Source organism: Bos indicus, chromosome 7 (genome assembly GCF_029378745.1).
Source record: "Bos indicus isolate NIAB-ARS_2022 breed Sahiwal x Tharparkar chromosome 7, NIAB-ARS_B.indTharparkar_mat_pri_1.0, whole genome shotgun sequence".
NCBI classification, from domain to species: domain Eukaryota; kingdom Metazoa; phylum Chordata; class Mammalia; order Artiodactyla; family Bovidae; genus Bos; species Bos indicus.
Genome location: NC_091766.1, coordinates 57,375,208 through 57,395,147, shown reverse-complemented (window position 1 = coordinate 57,395,147; position 19,940 = coordinate 57,375,208). Strand labels below are relative to the sequence as shown.

Genomic DNA, 19,940 nt, shown 5'->3' with positions numbered 1-19,940 from the left:
ATCAGCTAGTTGAAAATAATTACCTTGACTGTCTCTAGCGACCCCCCAGGAACATAACCCACTTACATGTATGTTCTCATTTATCATTGATGGGTCTATCGGGGAGTTTTTCACTCCGCTGGGCTGACAATGTTATTAGACTTGCTAATGAGCAGCAACCATGAGCTCCTGCTGCTTGTCACTCAATGCAGTCAAGGACTAGCACACACAGCAAAGAGCTTAGCAGTCAACCTTTTTCACAGTCTGCTCTCAGGGAATAAAGCAAGGGGAGGGCCCAGAGGTGTCATTGGACACTGATGATGACGTATGTATTTCCTACACCAAAGAGCCAAGGCAGACAGACAAAAAGAAGCTAACTTTTGCACGTAGGCGCTAGATGGAAGGGGGTGCACTGACAGCTGCCTGGCAGACTCCAACTCCAACACCATGAACGTGTCCTTTGCTCACCTCCACTTTGCCGGCGGGTACCTGCCCTCAGACTCCAAGGACTGGAGGACAGTAGTCCCAGCTCTCCTGGTGGCTGTCTGCCTGGTGGGTTTCGTGGGGAATCTGTGTGTCATTGGCATCCTCCTCCACAGTGCTTGGAAAGGAAAGCCATCCATGATCCACTCCCTGATTCTCAACCTCAGCCTGGCTGATCTCTCTCTCCTGCTGTTTTCTGCACCTGTCCGAGCTACAGCATACTCCAGAGGTGTTTGGGATCTGGGCTGGTTTGTCTGCAAGTCCTCTGACTGGTTCATCCACACGTGCATGGCAGCCAAGAGCCTGACGATCGTTGCAGTAGCCAAGGTATGCTTCATGTATGCATGTGACCCAGCCAAACCAGTAAGTATCCACAACTGCACCATCTGGTCAGTGCTGGTGGCCATTTGGGCTGTGGCAAGCCTGCTACCCCTGCCAGAATGGTTCTTCACCACCACCAGGCATCATGCAGGTGTGGAAATGTGCCTCGTGGATGTGCCCACTGTGGCGAGAGAGTTCACGTCAACGTTTGGTAAGCTCTACCCGCTGCTGGCATTTTGCCTCCCGTTACTCTCTGCCAGCTTTTATTTCTGGAGAGCTTACGGCCAATGTCAGAAACGAGGAACTAAAACTCAAAATCTTAGAAACCAGATGCGTTCAAAGCAACTCACAGTGATGCTGCTGAGCATTGCCATCACCTCTGCTATCCTGTGGCTCCCTGAGTGGATAGCCTGGCTGTGGATTTGGCATCTGAAGGCTGGAGGCCCAGCCCCACCACAGGGTTTTATAGCCCTGTCTCAAGTCCTCATGTTTTCCATCTCTTCAGCAAATCCTCTCATTTTTCTAGTGATGTCAGAGGAGTTCAAGGAAGGCTTGAAAGGCATATGGAAATGGATGATAACCAAAAAACATCCACCTGCTTCAGAGTCTCAGGAGACACCAGCTGGTAACTCCCAGGTCCTTCGTGACAGTATTCCATCTCTGGAATCCCCACCATCTATGTCAGAGAAAGAGAAAACTGGCTCTCCTTCCGTCAGCAAAGAGAAAGCCGAGAAGGCAGAGATTCCCATCCTCCCTGATGTCGAGCAGTTTTGGCATGACAGAGACACAGTCCCTTGTGTAGAGGACAATGACCCTATCCCCTGGGAACACGAAGATCAAGAGACAGGAGACTGTGATAAATAGTTCCAAAGCAAAATAGTGTTTACTGTATTTATTTATAATGCTTATGAGTACCACTGACATTGCCATATGAAACATAGTAGAATACCATTAGGAATTACAAAAATGCTTTGCGGTCTGCATTTGCAAAATGTACAATTTGGTTAAGCAGGACATCATATTAGAGTAACTATGTTATCATCTGGCTGTCAAAGATTTAACTGCTGTATTTAAGATGCTTCTGTCAGAAGTGATTGATTAGAAAGGCCAGCTCTTTTTTCACTTGTCCACAGGGGCTGTTTCCCTGGGTAGTCTGTAGGGCCAGCTGTGTACTGGCTGGAGTAAAGCTTATCTGTCAGAGGCTCAGTCTCCTTCCTTTTAGTTTCTTCCTGAACCTGCTAATTCTAACTTTACCTATCAAACCTTATTTCACATAACCAGAGCTCAAAATTTACTTCTAAATTTAACATGTAAATTTTAATGTTATCTTCATTTGCTTTAGAAATGTTAATTTACTTGATGAAAATCCATAATTTCCATGACTGTGTGTTGCAGAATAAGGAACATCCTTATTCTGATCCTGAGCTAATTTCAAACCATGGTTTATTTTACAGGCAAAGTCTAAGTAAATTCAGACTTTGCCTCATGCAAAAATCTGCTTCACTGATCTTTTTAAAGCACCTCAGTGAGTTTCCAGTTTCTAAGTCTGGGGATTTTAGCAGTTAACACTGAACTTAAGCAGTAAAACTAAATTTTGTGTTTCCAAATATATTATCAGTATAATTTGAGTAACAAGCATTAACCATTAAATGTATTGCATGATGACACAAACCCAATAAAACAATTATGATACATGTCTTCCCTATTAAATATAAAAATGATATTTATCCATGATTTTTGGCTACTCTGTAATGGAATTCTGGGATATTTTCACTGAGTTCTCTCTGGAGAAAACAAAACTACATTTAGGCTAAGCAATGGAGAAACTATAAAAACATGCTGTGGATGGAATTTTTTAATGTACAGTCTGTGGCTTTGTTTATTCTTTATAAATGGTCATAATTTACTTTTATAGACAGGGCTTTTTGCCTTGGTTCATACATTTCATTTTAAGGCTCACAAAAGCACATTAAACTACAACAAACACAGGTATCTAAAATACTGTCTTGAGAGGCAATAGTTATATAATAGAATTACCTTCAAAACTGTGATGAACTATCTCAATTAAAGACTTGTGATCATTATCTATAGTAAATGGAGGATGTACGCTTTCACTATTTCAACTTGTAAACAAATAAACACATTATGTTTTGCTTCAGATAGTTTTGGACTTAAGCTTTGTCTTGAATGCTGCTTTCAAAATTATCATTTAGCACACGGGGGCTTTACAGGAAGGTGAGAACTTAACACTGGCACAGGTATCAGAGAGCAAGGAATCATGTATTCTTAAAAAGTTTGCTGGTAAGCACCAAATCAAAATGAAGATACTGAAACACAATGTAACTACAATAAACACAATTTAACAAGAACCTAATGGGGGCGTGTGTATGTGGTAAATTATGAGTTTAGGTATAACATACACACATTACTAATAAAGAGATAAACAAGGACTTACTGTATAGCATAGGGAATTATCCTTGTTATCTTGTAATAACCTACAGGGAAAAGAACCTGAAAAAGAATAGATATGTGTGTGTGTGTGTATATATACACATATATATATATAAAACTGAATCACTGTGTTGTAACCTGACACTAACCTGATACTCCAAATCAATTAAAAAAAAAAAAAAAAAAAAAAAACACCTAATATACAAAGTCTTGACCTGCCCCCTTAAAGAAATCTGCCTAGAAAAGTTTGATTTATACCCTATGTGATAAGTTAATTCCAAGTATTTTACAGCAAAAGTAGGAAACTAAAATAGGTATCACGAAATCATTTTCTTCACAGTTTTCTACAGTGAGAAACAGAGCGTATTGAGCAGGCACACAATACTATGTGGATTTCAGAGTAACAAAATAAATATTCTAGAAAACTTTACCTTTGTAAGTCACTCTTAGTTCTATAATAGTTGTTTCTTTTGTCACACAGTTTCAGTTTCACTTCAGACTTCAGAGTCACTCAAATAGATTTATGTAAAAATCCCATCAACTACCAATTTTATAGGTTAAAATCGTAGATAATCCATTCTGGGTTTATACATACAGAAAGAGAAGTCACTCAGTCGTGTCCAACTCTTTGTGACCCCACGGACTGTAGCCTACCATGCTTCTACATCCATGGGATTTTCCAGGCAAGAGTACTGGAGTGGGTTGCCATTTCCTTCTCCAGGGGATCTTCCTGACCCAGGGATTGAACCCAGGTCTCCTGCATTGCAGACAGAAGCTTTACCATCTAAGCCACCAGGGAAGCCAACTCTACATATAAGAGTCCACATAATTTCTGTGGCGCTTAATATATTTAAGCTAAGCACTATATCACAGGGATGTGACTGTGTTTTTGTATGTGTGTGATGTGTGTCTGGGTCTGTATGCATATAAAACATATCTATTGCCGTCCCTTTTTAAGGTTTTGTCACCACTGTAGAAGGTGTGAGATAACAGGGAAAATAAATTATCCTATTAACATATATTTTTTCTTAAACATTTTATTTATGGTGGTGATTCAAACTAGAAATCTATGAAGGAATGAAATAGAGATCTTTCTAAACTGGAGAGGTAAAGCCAGACAGAGTAACCAGGAATCAAAGTTAAGTTTCATGGTATGATGCACTCAACACACTGAAAGGAATCCAAAAAGGCATTCATCAATATGTTAATATAAAAGATGAGAACAAGAAAACAGACAAAAATCAGCATCTTCTTGCTATGAAGCAATATGATATTGCTAAGAGACTGAGCACCAAAATGGTTCTTTATAAATTTCTTCCCTTTTATGGTACAAGTAATTTATTATATTCAAGCCTTTTAAAATGACGTGATACTCAAGATTCAAACCTTCTTTGCGCCAAATTGCATTTGCTGCTGCTTTTAAGAACAGGTTTAAAAGAAGTATTTATACATTATATAACAATAATCATATACAATCCACATATATAAAAAGGGTTGGTTTATTGTAGTTCAAATACATAAACTGAACATTCAAACATCTTAAAATTAAACTTTAGAAACAAAAAATTAACATTCAAATAGGAGTATAGTTTACAAGGAACATCCAAGAAAGGTAATTTGTTGTCTAATCCAGAATATTGATAAAGATCACTTAATGGTGAATAAAATGTGTTTAACCAGCAGTCCTAGTCTGGCCAACATGTTAGTTACGACTGTGGCTCCATACCTGAGAAGAAATTACTAAATAAATCTTCTCTTAGGCTAAACAACAAGACTTGGCCTATAATTCAAAGGGGATAATCAAAGCACATAAGTGAACAAATGAAACTAAAGTATTCTTTAGAGACAAAGGTCAAAGTATGTCCATTATAATAATCTTAGCCTCTGGAAGATAAGAATTCAATTTTCAGTGTTTTTTTCTTTTACCCGCTTTAAAAAACAAAATCAAAACAAAACAAACCCTAACTTAGGTTTTTTTTTTTTTTGGGAATCTGTGGTATTTGCATCTTGCAAGTTCAAACCACAAATGCTCTTACGTCTTGCATGTATTGTAACACTGCTAGAAAGAACATCACCAAAAGTCACTGACTTCCACATCTCATAAAAGGATGATTTTTTAGCTTCAAGATTTTAGATTTACTAGAGACAGCCTATATTTGAGTATGTAAGTCAGTCATGCCATACAAAGAAAAGCATAAATATTTCCAAAGTGTTCTCTGTTCAGAAACTGTTTACGGATGCTTCTCCTTCTGCTCATCAGATGGTTCTGCAATAGTCTGACTAATGCACATACACGTAAAAACCTGAAAACTGGCTCATGCAAGCGTTTTGAATGAACAGACACCCTGTGGAAGAGTATTCCAAATTATTTTGTTGATCGTCTTGTGGGCTCTGACGCTGTGGGAGGTGGGGGTGGACCCCGGCGATCCAGGTCATCCACATATGCCACAATCAGTTTACGCCTCTCCTCTGGCACACAGTCTAGTACTAGATACCGCTTGTCGTTCTGCAAAATTTTTTCTACGTCTTTCAGGTGCTGGTCAGATTCCTGGATTAGCTTTTTGGATCTGAAATAAGAAAAGAAGTTCAAGAATTACTTACTGCTGTTCATAGGTCTTTCAGAAATGAACTGGAAATGTCCATCTAGTTCCTAATTGTGTTTCCATTTTTTTTTTTTAAAGAAAAATTTCACTGCAGTGGTCACCTTTGTAAGTCGCCTCAGCAAAGACTCCAAGGAGTGAAAGGGCCTCAGAAGCTGAATTACCCTCCCACCCCTGCTGGTGGTCCCTCCAGATCAGGGCTGAGGGTGGGTGGGTAACCTTGCCCGTGCTGTACCTGTTCTGTGGATGAACAGAGGACTTCAGTCTGCGGGGCTGCCAATCCCAGCATCTTTCACAAGCTTTTTCACTTTCACATCTTTCACTAAATTAACTACAAAAATGTAGAAAGAAGTCTTACTTCACATCTAATTTAAAAGCCCAAGCTGATGCAAAACATTAAGGATCCTGACCAAAAAATCCAATGACAAAATCCTAAAAACCACACCCTCAGCACTATCTATCCTCCCGTGCATACCCTTCATTAAGATGTTTCAAATTTTTCTCTTATAAGAAAAGTTGGAGCATGAAACAAAAGTTTCCTGCACACTGACTGCTAAGCGATATAAAACTGTTTTCCCGATGACAACTTGTTAGGGAGTGGGGAACTATTGGGGATGTTACAGCAAAATCTTGTTTTAAAGTGCTGATTTTATAATTTTGAAGTTTTAATTTAAAAGTATCCAGCAAACTGCTTTCATCTGAGAAAAAATGCATTTGCTGAGTTTAAATAGGATGATTTCAAGCTTTAGAATGAACACACTAAATATTTAGTCTTCAGAGGAGGAAAGATAATTGACAGTGAAAGATTTTTTTTTTTAAGTCTCTTCATGAAATACAATTTTTAGGTATTTGAAAATACTTCTGAAAAAGCAGTGAAGTAAAAACAAAAGAGTGTTTAAAAAATAGATGGGTGGGTAACGCAAAATAAGAATTAACATCTGGGCCCTTTCTTAAAAAAAAAAAAAAAAAAAAAGGTAAATATGGGCTGTATTCAGCCTTTGAGAAAAGTTGGCTTCTTCTTATTCCTAAAAATTAACAATGTCACCATGTGTGTGAATGCAAAGTATGCTTGGCCATCAGAGTAGGACTAGTAAAGACAATGACTGGCGATATGAAACATTTCATTGCACATACCTATATGTTATAAATTTGGTCTCTTTCAAAAGTGTCCTGAAGTCAGCTTTGGCTGTGATGTATTTGTCTCTGATGTATTCTTCAAACTCTCTTTGTTTTTTCTGCAAAAAGACAGTAAGATTAGGGGGAAAATTCCACTAATTCCAGAATTATTATCAATTATTTATTAAACTAATGACCGATAAGTCACAACATAAAATAATTCAAAAGCAGTAAGACACATTTCTGTTCATGCAACATTCATTAAAAGTAAAATCTTCAGTGTACACTTTAAAGGTAAAAGGCAAGAATAAGAAACCATATATTAGTAGCAGCTAACGTATGGTTTATGTTATAATCATATTTGGAGGCTTGCTACATGCTACACTGTGCTGAGGCTTTTATAAAATATCTCCTTTACCCTTCATCACAACTTCAGGTGGTAGACACTCTTAAAAATACAGAAATTAAGAGTTAAATGTACATTCCTAAAGACTGTATATCTTCAAGCACAAAAATAATGTGGCATAATTTATAAAGTAATACTCAGAACTTTAGTAAGCTCAACTGAGCATTTAGCTCAGTAAGAGAGCTTAGTAAGGGACCAGCAAAGACACGCAGAAACTCCGAGCTTTAAAAAGGTATGATTAATTCTAAACAATCAGAAAAGTTAAAGAAACTGACTGCATGGATCTCTCAGCTATCTGTCTACCATACTTTTCCAATCATGTATATTTTGTGGTCCATACATCTAAAATTTAATGGAGTAGGAGGGGGAAGAATATTAGATCATGGGCTTTTTGAACTCTAGACCTAAAGAAACCAACCAGGACGGATAATAATGGGAAGAAGGAAAATATGAACACCGAGGGACAAAATGGACGGGAATAAGCTACACTTTCCTTGACATCATTCACTAATTCAGACTCCTGGTGAGTTATTTTCCTACAGCGGAGTCAGAGTGTACCAGAAGAGGGCTTCTACAAGGTTCACACAGCTGAGGTTCCCCTAAGTTTCTGGGACATTAAGAACTAGAGATCATGTTACGTTTTTCTGCTAGCGTGGTTGTAAGAGTTAAGCACTTTTGGTAGCCTAGCACCAATTGCCAGCCTGAATATATCTAGTGGGACCTGACTATACAATAAATAAAAACTACAGCTTCATTAAATCTTTTAGAAGATCCCCAAACACAGGTTTAAACCCAAGGATCAGGTTTAAACTCAAGGATTAAAATTTTAAAGTTCCTCTTGTGTTGTCTTGCTAATGATATCATACAAGAAAGAAAATATAAACTTAAAACTCAAGATTTATTTCTCATACATTTAAACATTATTCACTTAAAACCATCAACTTTATTTTAGTCAAGATACTAGTGCTGCTGATTAAGCACCCAATTAATATTTATAAACTGAAAGTAAATCTCAAGACAAAATTTTCTTACCCTGTCACTGGAGGAGAATTTAATGCACCGAGGATCTTCCTTAATGATTTTTTTAACTTCTTTCCACGTGGATGTTAAGGTAATCTTTGAAAGACAAGTGAATAAAAAAACAGAACTGACTTTTCTTGAGGGGTGGTACTGCAGCACATGCATACATCATATCACACAATGATCTGCAATCTCTCGTTAGGCCCAAGTGTAATGGGACCAGTGAGGGAGAGGGAGGCAGCTTTAATGCAATTTCTGTTGGCTTGCCACAAGTTATTTTCATGGCCATACTGTCAAGGTGACCTATGACAATTAACTGCAAACCCTGTATCTCCATGGGCAATATCATAACTTCGAAAGAAACCACCACCAAAAAAGAGATCAAATAGGAGCAAAACCTGCAGAGAGCACAAACTGCCAAACAAGGGGACTAAACTGAAAATAGAGCAAAGGAAGGGATCTATTAAATCTATCATCAGGAAGCATCAATGTTCACACACAGATAAGAACATCTGGAATTACTAAGGGAGGACATATGAACTTGGCACTGGGAATACAAAATAAAAATGAAGTAAGTTCTAAATAGTAAGAGTACCATTTTACTTAAAAAACTCAGAGAAGAGCCATAAAACCCATGAACTTCAGTAATAGTTCTAAAGACAATGACATTAAAAATCACATCAGTGTTTTACTTATAGGAATTATTAACAAAGATTCATCCAGATTAGAGCAGAAAAGTAGAAGACTCTTACTGCAGAAGTTTCATCCAAAAGTTGCCTAAAGTGCTCCCTCTTCTTTTTGGTAAGTGCTTCAATGTGTTCATTAAAAAGCTTCTCTTTCTCCTCTCTTTCCAACAAGGATCCAGATTCCCAGCGGTGATCTTTCCGTAGAGTTCTCCGAGTATCAGACCAGGACACATCTGAAGAACGTACCTAAAAACAGAGAATGCTATCTATCACCCAAGACAAACTTATTTTTTAATATTTCATCAATAAAAGACTCATTTATTTTGTTTAGGAACAATACACTTAATAAAAAAAGCTTCTGATGACTCCGTCTTAGCCAAACAGTAACTGAAAATCTACTTCTTTAAAACCAGAAATCTCATCTCCTAGAGCACATCTAATCTATATAGTATGGGCTGAGAGGTAAGAAGGATAAAGAGAAGTTATCTCCCATAAACCATGGTCCCTAAGAACTTTAAGTTCCTAGGTACTTTACTGAAGATCTTACCAACTTCTAGTAGTAGAAATGGATATAAATAAGAGAGGAAATAGACTGTCTTACAGCATAAGCAGCTCACCAGACCAAAGGAAAAAAAGATTTCTTAAGGTCAAATTGGGACTTAACTATATCCTGGAAGTGACACTTGCACATAAAGCAGAAATGAACATCATTAAGAAGATAAGAGAACAGACAACGTGATAGCTCTGGCTGGGTCAGCAACCAGCAGAAAGGCATGCTTCATGGATAGCAACGGCATTACAAGTTAAGTCACACTGCTGCCAACGCTAAGAAATACTGGATGCTGAAAAGACAAAAAAAAGTAATAAAGAAGAAAGATATAAAAACATTTATTTACCAAAAAAAACAAGTACCTAAAAACATGTCAAGTGAACACTGAGCTTGGCACTGGGAATACAAAATGAAAAAGAACTGCCAGGAGTAGCAAGGACCTTCACTCTCTTCAAGCAACAGGGAGAGTGACAAGAATCAGATGTGCCTTTTACAAAGATTTCTGTGATTGCAATAAAGAGGATGAATCTGGGGGAAGCAGAGGCAGGGAGAGAAAACAGTAAACAACTGTAACTGCGCAGGAAACAGAAAGGTCACTGAAAACCGACCAGCAGAAGCAAGGGAAGAAATCAGAGAAAGCAACAGGAGTGATGAGAGGAGCCTTGTTAAAACAAATAGTAGGAGAGACAGTGACAAGGAGGAAAAAGCAAGCAGAACAGCAGGGTGGCCTGAGGGCATTCACTGTAGGGACAAAAAACCCTACATATCTGAACAACCTGGGTAATACAGGAGGATTTTTTTTTAAGTCCCATGCAAGTGTATGATGATTTAAGATGACTTCATCAAGGACAATTTTTTAAACGCTCTGAGACTAAAAGATTATGAAATTTTACAAATACAAAACATCAAACTTCTGAAAATATTAAATAACTAGGATTTCCTATTCTATTGGTGTTAATATCAAGTACTCAATTTTAAAATACTTTATAGGTAACTTACTAAATTACAACTCTGAGTCAATTTAAAGAATATTCAAGTGTCCACTAATGAGGTAATATAAAAGATTTCTAATACCCAATATTTTACAGAAAAAAGCAAAACAGTAATATATACCATACCATATCAGACAGAAGAGCCTTGAAATTCTGGATAGCTTCTTCTCGTTTGTGCTGTTCTCTCTCTCGATCTATTTCTTTTGTTTGTTCTGAACGAGCCTTCTGAACCTCTCTCTCTCGTTCTCGAAGGCTTGCCTCAATGCGGGCTTGCCTTTCAAGCTCCTTTTCTTTTTCTGAGTCTAAATTCTGTAAAAATGAAATTACCAACTCCATTAACATATGACCCCACAGAATAACTAGTTTGCCAAATATAAGGTTTCAAACCTAGTTTTTACCAAGAATATACCTAAACACTTGTTCCAAAATTAATTACTAAAGGTTCTATTAGGAACACCAACAAGAAAATTCTAAACCCTGAAGAAGTAGCAAATACCTTTATAATGCAATTAACAATTTTACTATTCCATGGTTACCATAAAAGTAAACACAGTGGTTACCTTGGCTATTTTTTCAATGTACTGTTTGAAGAGGTCTTCTCTCATGGATGAACTATCCACTGCTTTGTAACGTGGATCACTTTCTACTTTGTCTTTTACTTTGCTCCATCGAGACTGACTGTCCAAGTGATGATTAGATAGTAGTTCAAAGAAATCCGACTTAATCTATATTTCAAAACAGGTGTAAGGTGGGAGGAAAACAATATGCCATGAGAAATTCTTCATAAAGATTTACAACTAGAACAAAGCTCACTGACCTTAAAGATGAGAATAATTTGTTTAATACATTTAAAGTGAAATTTTAGTTAAAAAAAAAAAAGTATCAGAACTGCTCTTCTATGAAATTAAAATTCAGGCTTATGAACAAATGGCAAAAATACTTCAACATCAATATGGTAAGAATATTTTTAAAAGTACATTAATTCAACTGTTAAAATTAATAGAGGAATTTGCAAACAGCTGCACCCAAACAGCAAGCCTTATTACAAATCTGAAACTTACTGTCAAAAGTGTAAAAACAAAAAATAAACTTTTATATTTTGCTTTTAAAAAAGAGCAATGTTTTTACCTTTATATGTATAAGAAAACTATATAATTTCTATAATTAGTCATTTCTAAAACAAAAAACCTATATTCAGATTTCTTGCAGTTTTTAGCCATTAAACATGTATGCCTTCACCAGAATATGTGTCAATGAAATTATGTTCTTAACAAATTAAGTACCAAATTAGTAACATTATACTAAAGATATTATATATCAATCCTTTAGTGTCAACATGTGCAATACTTAGAAAGCCTCTTCCAACTTGTATTTTTTATTTTTTAATACGAGAAGAAGAAAATAATCAAGCATTTGTTTCTATGCACTTTGAGGATCCATTTTAAAATTCAGTCTCATTTAGGTTATTGTGTATCGTTACCAGCAAAGACATCTGAGGTAGCTAAACTCATTTCAGCAGAGGATTCTGACCACGTCAAGATCCTCTCTTCCCCGTAGGGATTAAATATGCTGTCTCCCCATCTGAACAAAGGAATGAGAAATTAGGAATGGAAACAGAATTTCTGTGGGGGCACAAAATAAAATGAATCATTCCTTAGGTCTATTTCAACCCTCACTTCTCCCTGTAACTTCGTTTCTCCTACAAGAGGATTAAAAGGGAGGTGGATGTCCTCTTTGGCAAACACTTGTAAGGTTATAAGAAACAGAGCTTCTGTATTAGAGAATTTTCTAAAAGATAAGAACTATTCAGTGAATTTCTCCACTCATGGAACTCTGATCTTGACTTTGTTTTAATAAGAAACAACTCATAAACCCAGGATTTCTAGATAGCAACTTGATGTAATAGCAATGTAACAATTTTTCTGTTCATTTATCTACTTTGTATATGACACAATGAACACTAAATTCCCAGAAGGCAAAATTTATGTTAATAAAATAGCTAAGCTGCATCAAATAAGAATCCTTCTAAACTATAAAATGTCAATTATCATTAGCAACAATTCAAGACCCTATTGTCCCTATTTTCCTCTCTCTAAAAATGAAAGCATCTTACCAACTAAGCTGTTAAGTTAAGGGAGAAATAGTCTCCTCAGTCAAGTGCACTGTAACAAAAATTGTTTAGCAGGTAATTTGAAAGAGAGGGAAGAGAGAAAAATGCCAACTTTACAAAAGGATTAACCCCATTATATGCAACTTCAAATCTGTTGTTCCAAAAAATAAATTATTTGAAATACTAATAAAAATTGATTAAAATAATAATAATAAAATTATTATCAAACAAACAAAAACGCAAGGGTAGCTACTCTGGTAAACAAAACCACCCAGTACAAGTTTTAGGGGCATTTCTTAAATAAAACTACCCATGAAAGCTACATGAAAATGATGACTGCACTCTAGTCTGAAAATCCCAATTAAAGAGAAAAAAAGTATTTCACCAAAAGTCAGTATCATTCATGAGTTTTGACTCAGCAAGTAAATTACCTTTCAATTACTACTATTCAGCTATTGACTCAATTATCTGTTACAAAGCCAGTTAGAACAAAGAAATTCCAATGTATCAGTTTACTATTCAATCATACACAGTTAAAATGCAATTAAAAAATGTACTTCAGGACTTCGCTGGTGGTCCAGTGGTAAGGAATCCTCCTGCTAATGCAAGAAATATGGGTTTGATCCCAGGCCTGGGAAGATTCCACATGATGTGGGACAAGGAAGCCTGCGAGGAGCAACTGTCAATCCCATGTACCCTAGAGCCTTTGCTCTGCAAGAGAAACCACTGCAACAAAAAGCCCACGTGCCACAACTAGAGTAGCCCTCACTTGCTGAGTCTAGAGAAAGCCCGTGTGCAGCAACAAAGATCCAGCACAGACAAAAGTAAATAAATACTAAAAAAGATTTTTAATGTACTGCCAATATACTTCATAAGAATATACAGCAGCAGTCATGAAGAGATAAAACTTCATTAACCAGATACTTCTCAAATTAGAATATAATACATTTAAACCTCTACTTTCAATACCTAGTTAGTAATTGACTTTGCATTCTTTAAATTGGCTAAGAAAAGTTTCACTTTAGTAATTTCCTATTTTTCCCCCAAAATGTAATAGTACAAGGCTAAACCTTTAGAGAATTCAAATTTTACAATCAAAAGAAAACAAAGCTGAATAATTAAGTTTATTTAGATGTTTTTGCTAAGTCGCGTCAGTCGTGTCCGACTCTGTGCAACCCCATAGACGGCAGCCCACCAGGCCCCACCGACCCTGGGATTCTCCAGGCAAGAACACTGGAGTGGGTTGCCATTTCCTTCTCCAATGCATGAAAGTGAAAAGTGAAAGTGAAATTGCTCAGTCGTGTCCAACTCTTAGCGACCCCTTGGACTGCAGCCTACCAGGCTCCTCCATCCATGGGATTTTCCAAGCAAGAGTACTGGAGTGGGGTGCCATCACCTTCTCCAGATGTAATGTTTATTTAATGTCTTATTTTAATTAACACATTCTGGACACAACTCTCACTACTTTATAAGAAAAAAGATCCCCCCCTCTCCAAAAGTAATGTACCAGAACCACATAAGGCTAAAAGCACCACACAAGTGTAACGAAGTGTTGCTTATTGTGTGTCCAACTCTGTGCGATCCCATGGACTGCAGCCCGCCAGGTTCCTCTGTTCATGGAATTCTCCAGGCAAGAATACTGGAGTGGATAGTCATTCCCTTCTCCAGGAAATCTTCCCAACCCAGGGACTGAACCCAAGTCTCCTGCACTACAGGCAGATTCTTTACCATCTGAGCCACCAGGGAGATGCCACTTCTTTCCTCATCAGAGAATTACATTATCAGTAACTGAACAGCTGTCAGACCAAACCGACTGACAGGCCACACAGCACAAAACTGTAAAGTCTATTCACTTGTTATAAAACAATACATTAAATAGCTATCAAAAAACATGCTTAGAGAAAGAGTATCAGTCATAAATGCAAAAACATTCAATTTGTTTAAAAGCAATCATATGATATCAGGAAGTTCTTACTAAAAGTCAATTGTAGCAAACAATTCATTGACATGATTCTAATTCAACAGACAAAATGCTTAAGTAAAACTCAATCTTCCTCTGAGAAGCACCATCATTTACTCCCAAAAAAGTTAATAGTGAAATGATTCTGGAAAAATCTACCATGAAGCATAATAAATCACATAATCAGGAAATTTCAATTATTTCTGACAAAAGTTATTTCACTTAATACTGTTGTTATTGTTCAATTAAAGAGGCTTCTTTTCAACAAGAGTGGTATTTCCACAACAACATTTCTTAATAGAATTTGAAATATTTTAACTCTCTGGAATAAGAGGCAATTTTAAATGTCAAGAATAATAAAGCTTCAGAGGCTCTTTTTCTCCATTCAAAAGCACACAGCGTCACTGAGGAGAGGCTGCATGTTTTGATGGTTCACGCACCACTGGTGCCACCTCCCTACTAGTGTGCCTCCCCAGTGGTGTGCTCCTCTTCATTTGTGACACCGCTATCAAATGACATTTGGAATTCATTAATCTTTAATAGCTGACCTTTAATTCTGATAAGCAATAATTCATATGTAAGGTATGTTTACTAAAAGATTAGAAAGTCACTAAAATGCTATCTTTTAGATGGCAAAAAAAATATAAAGATGCTTTTTGAAAAATTTAAATGTTACTGCCTATGAAGAACCTTGAAATGTTAGCAGGCAAGCACCAGTGAACGGCCTAATAACCAGTTCTGGATTTAATGGGCATCTTAGAATTAATAAAATACAAAGGAAATCTATGCAGTTTAGTGACATTACTAACTGTGCATTATGGAAGCAGTGAAACACACACATATAAACAACTGTAAAAGTTAACTTTAAAAGCTAGACAGTAAATATGGATCTTGTTATTGGGCTGGCCAAAAAGTTTGTTTGGGTTTTTCCATACATACAATGCTACAGAAAAACCAGATGAACCTTTTAGCCAACTTAATATTTATGCCCATGAATGAGATTAGAAACAGCACCAGGTTAGTCCCTTCCCATTCATACTCCCATTAACCACACCACTGGAACTAAAAACCTTCTTACCTTCTCACCTCTCGTCTTCGAATCTTCTTTCTCTTTCTTCCTTGCAGCTGCCACAAATTCATTAAACAAGGCTTCTCGATCTTTCATCTTTTCAATTGCTTTAAATCTTGAATCTTTAGCATGCTTGGCTGCAAATTCACTAAATGTAACTCTGCAACAAAATGGCAAGTGTGCTAACTTTGGTAGAGCTATTTCTACTTAAAGAAAGGAACAGATGATACCATCTTCCCAATAAGAGTATGTGCCAACAAGACAATGAGTCCCAACACCTACCAACAGAAAGGAGTAAAAGGGCTAAAGAGTGAAAACGTGGTTAGAGATTTGTATTACTATCAGCATGATGTTAGGGGGACAGACATCGGAGAGCAAAAAATCTGTGTATTTCAAGAAACATCAGAGTTCATTTAGTTCCACTCTAAGATGAGACTGAGTAACTCTTCCTGAATTAGCTCTCCCTCCAAAAGCAACTATAAAACCAGACAAAATATATGAGGCAATTGATTTCAAGTACTGGACAACAGGTAGAGTAAAACTGTAAGAAGCCCCATGGCCCTCTGCCTCAGGACAATTTCCCAAAATGCAAACAGCTAGAGTCCAAAAAGAGTACAGTGATCCGCACGAGCTAGAACTAGCAAAGATCAGAGTTGGGGGTGCTAAAAAAAATGGCAGAGGAAGAAGCTGTAGAAAGAAGGTACCCCAGAAAAATACCATTTAGAAATTCCCCATGAGTAAGTAGACAGCCAAGACCAAGCTATAAAACAGCAGAAAAACTACTCTGTGTACAAACTGCTACATACTTAAGAGCAAAAAAGAGACACTACACACTAAGAAGTGCTGGAAAAAGAACAATATGAAGACAACAAAACCCACAAAAGATCCACAGGGCGACAAAGCTGGAAGTTTGACAAAAACAATTCCCACTTTCTGAGATTGACAGTAACAGCATAAAATCAAACCTAAAAGTAAAGTGATCAGCCTTTAACTGAACTGCCTGCTAAAACAAGAATCCACACTCTTGAGAGGAAGGTAACAGTCTCTACCTATTATTCCAAAATTTTCAATATTCAATTAAAACTCACAACACATACAAAGAAACGTGATTCACAGGAGGGGGGGAAACTTTAAGCAACAGAAAGAAACCCAAGATGCATAGATGTTGTTTGAGGTATAGACAAATCTTTTAAACTGCTATAATTACATTGGAAGAATTAAATAAAAATATGTTCGAAGAATTTAAAACATGATCTTAATGGATGAACAATTATGTAGCTTCAGCAGAGATATGGAAAATCAAGTCTATGAGGGACAATGAAACTAAGTATTAAAGAAGTTTTTCCATGAATAAAAGAAGCATTTCTAAAGCTTTCATGTATTTGGATATGTTTCAATATCTGAAGCTTTTCACCTTATTATATATAGTAAGAATTCAAATGCTCCCCATGTTTAGCTTATTTTTGGAGGTGAAAAATAAAACTTACTTTTCCCTTTAAAAACTATCTATATCAATACAAAAATAAAACACTTTATCTCATGTATTAAAACAAAGATTAAGTCCAATAAATCTATTTTCTTAGGTACCCTACTTTATAATTTTAAGACAAAGTATTACTATGATTAAAGAACAAACTTCTTAAAAATGTAAAATCAATGAAGTGAGAATTCAATTATTTAATACATATTTCTACTACTTAAAATAGGTTTAAAAAAAAAGGTAGTAAATTTTTTATCAGAACAGACTAAAATGAAGTTTTAGCATTAGATTCCATAAAGATGTTTTCATATGACTCATCTTTTAACTCCAAAAATGCTATTGCAAAGGATTTATAATAGCATTTTGCTACATACTTTATAACAAACATGGCATAAAAGTTCTTTACAGAAAAGAGTTAGGTGGATAGTTTTTGGTGATAATGGATGAGAAAGAGTAATAATGACTCAAAGTTAACCATAGGAAGTACACCTGAAATTTCCAACAAAAAAGAAAAAAGACATAGAAAAAAAAGGCACTAAAGTTAGGTAATTCTTCCCAGTCATTCCTTCCCTTGGAATAAACTCCAGTGCTTTAGAGTTCTGTGCTTGTGGTCTTTTCCCAATTCAAAGGAAGTCTATGGATGGTATTTTCTCAACTTTAGTAAGTTTTTCCTCTTTGTTTCCTACTTACTAAAATGGGTCCTAATCTCTATGCCAGTGTCAAATGCATCAATTTAGCAATACAGCCCAATGCCCCAAGTGCTAAGACTTCAAGTTCTGTGCCTGATGGCTTTACTTTCTGATATAACCTGCATAGTAAAAATCACTCAAACAATTTTATCTGCCCCAAAACAATATTAGTAGGGTACTGTGATACAGCAAGATTTAACTTTTCAAATCTACAACAGAGAAATCTCATTGGAGTCTCAATTATTCCCAGATCCATAAAGGGTTTTTATGGATATATTCTGCTGAATCATTTGGAAGTAACCTGTAGACATCATGAAATTCCATCAATAAATATTTCAGCATGCATCTCCTGAGAGTAAATCCTTTTTCTACCATAATTACAATATCCAAGAAAATTACTAATCTCTAATATGTAATACCACTTCAACTACCTTCCAAAAAATATTTTATAACAGTCACAACTACACGGACCCATGAATTTCTACTCTTTTGATTAAGAAAAAAGCCCAAGATCTCCTGGAGAGTCTGAAACTCTATTACCCTTAAACAGTACCATTTAACCCAGAGATTCCATGATTCTACCCCATAGTTCAGAAATTCTCCATATTCTGGGATATTCATAGCAATTTAAAATACTGGAATCTAGTTGAAATTCCACATCCACTCAGTCAAGTGACCTAATGTGTATAAAGCTTACTTTCGTTATTTCTAAAATAGATAGGATATGAGGACCTAAATCATATTGGCTGTTTTGAAGATTTAACGTGGTAATACACACATACATATGCAAGTTACTTTAACAGCATATATGCATAAGTTCATATATCTAAAATATCCAATAATTGATGATGGTATTATAATCCTAAGCACATAAGTTTAAAATGTCTCCTTTTCTTCAGCCATCATATATATTCAATATATATTAACAATCAATTAAAAGTGTTGAACAATCATCAACACATTTAGAAATTTTTAAAATGATCCTACATTATTTCAATTCAATCAAAATAATGTCCCTGCTCTGCAATTTATTATGTGTAAATCTTTAAGAAGACAGTAGATTTTTAATCATTTACTAGTTTCAGAGAAAGAAACTTATTCTCAAAGAGAATCTTTTAAAACAAGGTACTTTCTTCAAAACCAGTGCCTCAGGAACCAGTACCAGGAATCCTCCAAAGAAAATGTATTAAGAAAGAAGATTCTTGGAAAGCCAGAAATCAATAATCAAACAAGAAGCTTTTCATGTCCCCAAATACAAAAGATATATATATACTTTAACTGATCTAGGAGAAAATACATACATGCTTTGATATTTGACAGTAATAAACCATATACCTTGGATTAAATTTTGCTTCCTCCATCATTTTTTTGAAATCCTCCTTGGCTTGCATTATTTTGTTTTTCTTTTCCCTGCGTTCTTCCTCTGCCCTGGTCTTTACATACTGATCAAATACCTATTACAAAAAAAACACAAATTGATGTCAGTCTTTCATATTGGTACTCTAAATACCAAACTATAGAATCTATGGAAAAAAAATGCTATGTCAATATCTGTCCCCAAATAGGAAAAATATATTAATTACAGGTAACTCAATTATATGCCAATGATCTATAGCAAATCTCAACTTTAAAGCTTCAACTGACAGAATTATACAACCATACAAGTCTTGTGTTTAGGCTTCCAGAATTAAAAAGTTAAAAGCCCTTTTCCCTGTCTACAAACTGAGTACAGGTTTATTTTTAAAATTTTAAGCAATATAAACAGTTAAAGAGAAATCACAGTCTTCACAAATCCCTTTTAGAAAAAACATTAACAACATGGATGGAATCTACACTGGAATTTTATTTCTGTGCTTCTCTTTAAGATATAATTATTTTCACCAAAATATAATCATGCATACATATATATATGTATGTATATACGTAGAATACATATATTCTATGTATTTTTCTCCATTTAATAATGTACAGTCAAGATTATGAACTGAACATACATATCTATTTCCTGCTTTCTTGAAACAATAAAAT

The 19,940-nt window shown here is 35.8% G+C and overlaps 2 protein-coding genes across 14 annotated transcripts in view; one reads left to right on the top strand and one right to left on the bottom strand.

The window, feature by feature from the left end:
• The first annotated feature begins 339 nt into the window (after positions 1 to 339).
• GPR151 (G protein-coupled receptor 151) lies at positions 340 to 2,941 on the top strand. The gene has a single exon (XM_019965184.2). The coding sequence runs from the start codon at positions 427 to 429 to the stop codon at positions 1,645 to 1,647; it is 1,221 nt and encodes a 406-aa protein (XP_019820743.2). The 5' UTR covers positions 340 to 426; the 3' UTR covers positions 1,648 to 2,941.
• A 1,774-nt stretch (positions 2,942 to 4,715) lies between these two features.
• Positions 4,716 to 19,940, bottom strand: part of TCERG1 (transcription elongation regulator 1) — a 51,872-nt gene continuing 36,647 nt past the window's right edge. For 12 of the 13 annotated variants that reach the window (XM_070793750.1, XM_070793751.1, XM_070793752.1 and 9 more), the window contains 8 exons: positions 19,248 to 19,366; positions 15,753 to 15,903; positions 11,165 to 11,329; positions 10,731 to 10,913; positions 9,129 to 9,308; positions 8,389 to 8,472; positions 6,969 to 7,069; positions 4,716 to 5,801 (listed from right to left, as the gene is read on the bottom strand). In XM_070793750.1, coding sequence (XP_070649851.1) covers positions 5,600 to 5,801; positions 6,969 to 7,069; positions 8,389 to 8,472; positions 9,129 to 9,308; positions 10,731 to 10,913; positions 11,165 to 11,329; positions 15,753 to 15,903; positions 19,248 to 19,366 — 1,185 coding nt within the window. In that variant the 3' untranslated portion in view covers positions 4,716 to 5,599. Of the gene's footprint in view, positions 5,802 to 6,069; positions 6,166 to 6,968; positions 7,070 to 8,388; positions 8,473 to 9,128; positions 9,309 to 10,730; positions 10,914 to 11,164; positions 11,330 to 15,752; positions 15,904 to 19,247; positions 19,367 to 19,940 lie in introns of all 13 variants that reach the window. The other variant, XR_011567721.1, reaches the window with a different exon arrangement.

Coding starts and splice junctions, on each gene's coding strand:
- GPR151 (XM_019965184.2), top strand. CDS start 427: ATGAACGTGTCCTTTGCTCACCTCCACTTTGCCGGCGGGTACCTGCCC.